General features: G+C 42.1%; 2 protein-coding genes across 2 annotated transcripts in view; both read left to right on the top strand.

Moving 5' to 3' along the window:
- LOC127751371 (uncharacterized) overlaps positions 1–2,433 on the top strand; it is a 10,708-nt gene extending 8,275 nt beyond the window's left edge. The window contains exons 2-4 of the mRNA XM_052274844.1: positions 766–897; positions 988–1,299; positions 1,397–2,433. Coding sequence (XP_052130804.1) covers positions 766–897; positions 988–1,194 — 339 coding nt within the window. The 3' untranslated portion in view covers positions 1,195–1,299; positions 1,397–2,433. The remainder of the gene's footprint in view (positions 1–765; positions 898–987; positions 1,300–1,396) is intronic.
- A 3,145-nt stretch (positions 2,434–5,578) lies between these two features.
- Positions 5,579–7,123, top strand: LOC127751368 (uncharacterized). The gene is made up of 2 exons (XM_052274840.1): positions 5,579–5,817; positions 5,913–7,123. Exon 2 carries the CDS (start codon positions 5,916–5,918, stop codon positions 6,303–6,305), a length of 390 nt encoding a protein of 129 aa, XP_052130800.1. The 5' UTR covers positions 5,579–5,817; positions 5,913–5,915; the 3' UTR covers positions 6,306–7,123.
- Positions 7,124–7,549: the final 426 nt, after the last annotated feature.

Genomic DNA, 7,549 nt, shown 5'->3' with positions numbered 1-7,549 from the left:
GGCAAAAGTCAAAAAAACACGTTTTGCGGCAATTCCGCCTGTCAACTAGGCAACATCTGTACACACATGCAGACGGCGGGTTGCCTAGATGGCAGGCGGAATTGCCGAAAAACGTGTTTTTTTGACTTTTACCTATGATGCCGGTAAATGTTATAGATTAGCGTTGGGCAATCCATAACACTGAATATTTGCTACGTTCTCGCACAAACCCGGTCGCCATTCGCTGAATATGTGCACCGCTGCAGCGAAAATACTGGTTTACTTTCATTTTACCTGCGTTCTGGACAGATAGGTGTTCTCGACACCGAAAATGGAACGGCCTAACGTTCGGTGTCATTATTCTACAAACTGCGGCACCAGAAATGTTCAGCGTATGAAAAGAATACTTCGTTTGTTGAGTTTTACTTACGAAGTAGACAGAAAAGGTACCTGGCAAAAAGATGGTTTGAAGCGAGCCGTCACTCAAACGGGCCGAAGGCCCGTTTTTGGATAAAAGATGTACTACACCTTCAAGCCTACACCTTAGGGCTAAGCCAAGCTGGGCCCGCTCCCTGCCGAACCGAGTTGCCGGTGGAGCGAAGCGAAGCTGGCAACTTGGTTTGGCGGAAGAGCGGGCCCAGCTTGTTTGAACTTGCTATTCTTTTAAAACAGCAAGGAAGCTGTCAGAATTCTGGAAGATATGCAGAACCCATACACATGGGCATACCCGTGTTTTTTTTTAGATATGTCCTGGATTTCTCGACAAAGTTTTATGCTCTCTTCCAGTCAAAGAAAGTGCTTGTCCACAAGTTGGCAAAAAACTCTGAAGGGATGCTCCGAAATGTCTGCCAAAATTTTGTTAAGCCTGTTCTGCTCAGTCACATAAAAAAAGTTGAGTTTGCAAACGCAAGCAATATGGTAAGTTTGCATTATATAATTGTTTTTACGGAGTTAGATCGCGTTGTGATACTCAAAATAATAATGTTGGTAAAAATTTGTCCGTTTCAGATGCCCCTAGAACAAGTTTTTCTTGGACCAGAAGTCAGTGATATTTTGGATAAAATTCACTTGAAAATTGACCCCAATGCAAGACCCGCCGATGTCCAGGCTCAAGCAGAGCAGAAGAGGGCCAATGACATTAAGGTCTTTCGCCTTAGGTGCCTGGACTTCTACACGACGGCTGCAAAGGAGTTGCGAGATCTAGCCCCCCTTTAGGACCCATTTTTTGAGGATCTGGAATTCCTAGAACCGGAGAATGCCTTGTCCTTCGCATACCGCGAGCGACAGAGGGACCTTCTTCGAGTTTGTAATCAATTCAAGGTGAGCGCAAATTTCCCAGGGTTTCACCATTGTGTGTATTATGTATTGGCAAAGGGCCGGAAGTACACTCGTTGCATGTAAAACATTTTTTTCCCAGAATGTAGCCGGACTCGGACTTGACGCCAACCTAGTCGCGTTTGAATGGCGCACAATGCCCGGCATTATTGAAGGTCGTCTGAAGGAGGACCACAGTAAAATGTCAGTGGAAGAGTTTTGGTTTGAGGTAGGGCAACTTAAGGTTTTTCAGCACACTCAGCAGTTCCCTCACCTCTGGAAACTGGCTCGGACCGTCCTCACCCTGCCTCACTCCAAACGCCGACGCCGAGACAGTTTTCTCCATGGTGACCGACGTAAAATGTGACAAAAGGAACAGGATGGGAAATGAAACACTAAATGGCATTTGCATTACCAGATCAGCCATTAGGTGAAAGAAAATTTCGTGCACTGATTTTAAAGTTAAACAAAGTCATCTGGACAAGCACAACAGTGAGACTCTGTATAAGAAGTAAACTAGTCCAATTTAATTTTAATCAAAATGTGCCCGGGTGAAACGGTTTGTATACAGCTCACTAAGAAATTTTATTACAATTTATAGACTTTTATAAAATTGAATATGCTTGTGTACACCGTAATATAACGATGTAAAGGGTGTTTTACAAATGTGTATTATATTTGGTAAAAGTTTATACAGTTATATACAGAGGCATGTATACGTTTTTATAAAATCTAATACAATGTTTATACAAAAAACGTGCCATATATAAAGCGACGTATATTAGAGCATCGTTGTACCTCACGCATGTATACAGCCCTATACATGTGAATAAAAGCCACCTTGCCCTACATTAGAATGTATACAGGCACATACACTCATACAATGACTAGTAACGTTTCTGGGCACTCCCCTAAATGTAGGCAAAATGTGGTTGAGTTCTAAAATGCAGCATAACTTGAAAACGGCTACACATAGGGAAGTGAAACAACCACTATCGTGCTCAGGGCAAAAAGGTGATTCGGAAAACAAATTTGCTGAAAACGACAGCCACCCACTCAGGCCGCTTCTCCCGTGAGTTTATTGAAACGCTCAAGTATATATTGTATAATATTTTATAAAAAGGTATACTGACAAAGTAATACAGTTTTACCAAATGTAATACAATCACCTTTATACAGCTTTATACAATTGCTTGTATACCGCTGTATACAAACTTAATGTCAACGTTTTTTCACCCGGGTGGTGTGTATAACTAAGTTCAAAAGTCTTAAGTTTGACTTGTCTTAGCCCTAACAATTTTAATTATTTTATGTTATGACTTGTAATCTCCTTCTTATGCTGAAATGTTTCCTTTTTTCTATGCAAAAGTGTTTAATACATACTGATAATAATACTGATTCAATTTCCAAACTTGTCTGAAAACCTGTCACTAAAACTGTTTAAATTTGCCGCCCCTGTTGATTTCAGTGCTGACAACTATTGCTCGGTCCCTGTTTCCATGTTAATTCTTTAAATTTGAAACGAAACGCATTCTAAAACATCTCAAATACACCCCTTATACCCAAAAGGGACAAAAACGCCACTTTTTTCAGCAAAAAACAATAAAATGCCAGTTTGAGGGAAATTTCCACCCTGCGCGAGGGAAGATCCCTCGCTTGGGTCTGGCAACTATGCCACTTGCCGCCAATAACGTAGCAGCAAACAATATTATCCTTGTTATCGTAATCAGTTTACGTTCCAGAAAAAGACTTATTTGATGCCTGAGCATGCATATTCTTTAGCGCCAATGCCTGATCTGTTTAGCGCCTAGCACCAAAGGCGGCGGCACTAGACGTCTTTTGCCCCAAGGAGCTAAACTCTATGGTGCGTCCAAAAATTTGGCCTGGGCGGGCCTGGGCACTTAAAGTTTATATTAGTGCTCCTAATCTTTCAGCTGCACCTGATCTGTCTACTGTTACATATCCTCTACAGACAAGGCAGAATTTCTATATTCCAACTTGTGTCCGTGGCATACAATGTCATAGGTAAGGCAGATTGCAAAAAATACGTCGAATTAGGCCGATCGCCGAGGCCGCCTGGCGGCCTGACACGCCTGGCTCAGGCCGTGGCTCGGCCTTATACCAGGCCGATGCAGGTGAGGGGAGAGGAAAGGAGCCCCGCTCCCCACCTCTTGCCCGTAGGCGGCCTGTATCAGGCCGAGCCACGGCCTGGGCCAGGCGTGTCAGGCCGCCAGGCGGCCTCGGCGATCGGCCTAATTCGACGAATTTTTCGCAGTCTGAGGTAAGGCTTAGGTTTGCTGTTATGCATAAGAGTTCCCAACATTGGTCGTTCTATGCCCCAAAATTCTGAATATTCCAGATTTACTGCTCATTATATTGATAATTATGGGAGAGAATATTTTAAATGCCCAGGTACATTGATGTAACTTCTTAAGTTGCCCTCGAAGCCTGTTTGATTTGCCATAATTTTCTTCCCATGTCAACCATATTTGAGTTCATCACATTTTTCTCTCTGGACGAACTTAACGACAATACGGTTGATTATCTTTCTTCGATCTCTGAATGGCATCAATATTTGATGCCTCAATGGAAACATTGCATACCCTTCCTATGTCTCTGATAATTTCAAATAAGTTTTCATCGTTGGTGACTGGATTCCAAATATCTCAACGGTGTTCTTCCTAATATATTCATTCATATGGTTTATTGAAGTAAGGCATTTTTCAAGCTGTTTTTCGAGTATGTTGTTTCACTCTTTTAGAAAGTAGATCCTCTCCTCATGGTCCTCAGTTTTCCTTTCAATCTGAGATACTCTTGACTTGATGTCATTCACTCCGGATTGCAGATCCTTTAAGGAGCTAGTATGGCTATCTAGTTTGGCAATTAGAGAGTCATCCAGTTTCTTAAAATGCTCAAGGATTGACTGAAGTCCCATGTTCTCCTCGGTTAGAGAGGCAACTGCTACAGATTCCTCGGAGTTCATAACCACACTTTCTGGTGCCGACTTGAGGCAAGTCTTGCAAGCATAAATCCAGAGGTTTTTCGTAGGTTTAGACTGAATTTTTTCGGCGCTCTTGGTTTTATGAACAGGATTGAAACACTTGCCACAGTCTGGCTCAGCCGATCTCCCATCAAAACTCTTATTACAGACAGAAAAAAGCCCGCCGCCGGCCATCTTGCGTCACCGCCTTGACTTTATTTATTTGCTCTAATAATTTAAACTTTTAATATTTTTCATATTTACTTAAATATAATGAGTTTACATCGAGGGGTAAACTAGCTATATGTACGCCAGACCACGTCTCGCGTAACAGGCTTCGCGATATCTCACGAAACACTGTTACGCTGCGACGCGCCTGGCGCACACATAGCTAGGCCTGCGGCACTGACACCCGAGACGAGTTAAGGAGAGGGTAGGGGAACAGGGTCTTCCGGGCCCAAAATTCGACATACTCGAACCATTTGTCGGGGTCTTCTTACTCTAAAATTAGGGACATGGAACTTTTGCTGTTCGGTAACGGTTTTCATTAAAAATCGAATTTTGTCAGATTGTTATGTAAAAATCAACGTTTTAGTGGTAGTAGATAATCTAGCGTTAAAAACAGCATGCATCTCAATGCATGCGTTAAATACAGCATGCATACCATGCATGCTTTATATAACGCATGCAATGCATGCTGTTGGGTTTTCAGAGAAGGTATATGAACACTTCTTATAGCTCTTTTCAGCCCGCCCTTTTGCTTTGAAAAAGCTATCCAGCGGGCTTATGCAAACGACCTCGTGTCTGTGTGTCTGTCTGTCTGTCTGTGTGTCTGTCTGTTCCACTAGAATAAGGAGATAAGCTAGAGACTTGAAATTTTCAGGGTATCTTAAGGTCCACTCCTAGAGAACGAAACGCCTACGGCGAATCCTGGCAACCAGCCCTAAGAGTTTGAATGGGGGTATCAAAGGTTCAGAAATTCTCCCGAAAAGTAAAATTTTTTATATGTTCCCTCAAGAGGTAACTCGTGAAAGTAGGGCCCTATGGGCGAAAATTTCGTCCGTTTTGCTCTATCTCTAACCGTTTAGGCGCTAGAGGGTCTTTTTGGACGAAAATAAGCTAAAATTGCCATAGTGAACACTAAGTTGTAGAAAAGAGCGTAAAAACCGCAAAATATGAAAGAAACTCTCCCCCACCCCCAAAAAACGTTTTCTAAGCAGAAGGGCCAAGCAGGCCCGGCCCCTGCCGAACGGAGTTGCCGGCGGAGCGAAGCGGAGCTGGCAACTTCGTTTGGCGGAAGGGCGGGCCTGCTTGTTTGTATGTGTCTGAGATATTTAGTCAAATCACATGAAATTGCATGCATTCCATATCCACATTTCAGTTCTTCAAGCTGTGCGGCTAGGAAGTTGACAAGTACTGCTAGTAGTATCTCAGACTTACTAAATACTCAGACTCAGCTAAGCCACTCAGACTCCAACACCAACGGCAGCATAGTTCAAAAGTCCGTTCAGAATGACGACAAAACTTCCAGCTTATAAACTGAGGTGAGTCCGGAAGCCTGTTACCCATTCTTTAATCTAGAAAAAATATTTCATCAAGGCTCCTGTTTCCACATGTTTAAGTTTGTTTCTTGTTGCAGGCCATGGAGCGCAATACAGAGGCACTTAATAGCCTAACTACAGTCATGACAACTCTTCTGAGGAAGATTGCTGAAGGGGTGTTAGATAGACAGCCTAACATTATAGTGCTAAATGAAGCTGGGAGTGTAACAAATGGTGAAAACTTGGTTGTCCTGAATGAAGGCGACAATGTGGCAAGTAGTACCGTGCTTGATAATAAAGCTGCCAGCAATACTTCGGGAAGTGGTGTGATACCTGACAGCAAACCTAGCAGCAATACTTCAGGAAGTACTAGTATCATCGTACCTGACAATGTAGCAACCAGTGAGCCTCAACAGAATTTTGTAAATGTTGACATTAAAATAAGTAATGACATGAAAGTGATGACATCAACAATAATATTGATAATGTAAGTAATATTGTAGTATTGGGGTACGGGAGCCAAATCAGTGTGAGCGACAGATCACATGAGTGGAGAATGGCGACGAGCTCCTGGCTCGCACCTCTATTTATTCAGTGTTCGGCATAACAAAGGGAAGAACAAAGGCGATCGTAAAACAATTAAATGGTTCTAATTAGAGTTGTAGACTGTAGATGTCGCTACCATAGTGATCACTAAGGCCGTGACTGGATGTGTTCTGCTCTAACCAGGTTAGGTTATGTTGCCCTTTTGTTAGGTTATGTTTGACTGATGACAATACTACACTACTCCCTCTTTTCAGACCCCCCCCCCTTAACAGCTCGTCTTACTTATACAATCAATAGAGCTTCGCCTTTGTCTCCGTTACAAAACATTTTAAGTTAAAGATTACAATTTGTTTGATTTATCTAACTTTAAATAATTTTAATGTTTTCAAATAATCTAACTAATCAACTTAACTAATCCTGTTGACTTCCACCTTGCGCAAACCTACGGCTTATTCAAACCTACTAGTCTGGCTCAGTGTGCAAACAAAAAGAAATTGACTTCCGAAGAGGGTTTAATTAAAAATCGTTTCTTTAATATACCAGGTGACTGATTCCACGCTGCGCACTTTCGTAGTAATACTGTACCGCATGCACGGGTGCGAGCAATATAATATTGGGCGCGGTAGTGTCCAGCGGGCGTCTCGTTGCCTCTCCATTAAGCCCTTCTCTCATGTTTGAATGATTTAAATAATAAACGTAGGAGTACGTGCAGCAGCCCGTAGTGGCTGAGCGTTAGTCAGTTTGCTAAAATTCTTAGAGGTAACGTTTTAAAGAGCACAGTTAAGTATACATAGAAAGCCAGGGAAGCGTGATTGAAGAATGGGGGGGGGGGGGGGGTCAATGGAAAATTTGAAAAAGATCAAAAATAAAAATGACACTCAAAATCGAAATGGTAAAGTTCTTGGCATATTCCATTTGGTTTTTTTACATTTTTAATGTTACTAATGTTACAAGTTTGAAAGTTTGTTTCTATTTGTTATGTTCAGGCCTCAGTCCCCAGTAATTAGATTTGAGAGTGTGATGACTTTTGACCTCGACAAAGGAATACTGTTAAGATATTTACCTTACAATGTATCGAACAATAGTAGAACATCCAAATAGCGTAAAACTCTGGGTGAGGCAAACCCTTGTTACAATCAGCTGGAGAAATTTTATTCAATACCCTCACTTGCCTCTGGTTAAAGTGAAA

The sequence above is a fragment of the Frankliniella occidentalis genome, unplaced genomic scaffold, assembly GCF_000697945.3.
Source record: "Frankliniella occidentalis isolate FOCC.00 unplaced genomic scaffold, Focc_3.1 Scaffold452, whole genome shotgun sequence".
In the NCBI taxonomy this organism is placed as follows: domain Eukaryota; kingdom Metazoa; phylum Arthropoda; class Insecta; order Thysanoptera; family Thripidae; genus Frankliniella; species Frankliniella occidentalis.
The sequence above is the reverse complement of the archived record's forward strand: the minus strand, read 5'-3'. Positions and strand labels throughout refer to the sequence as shown.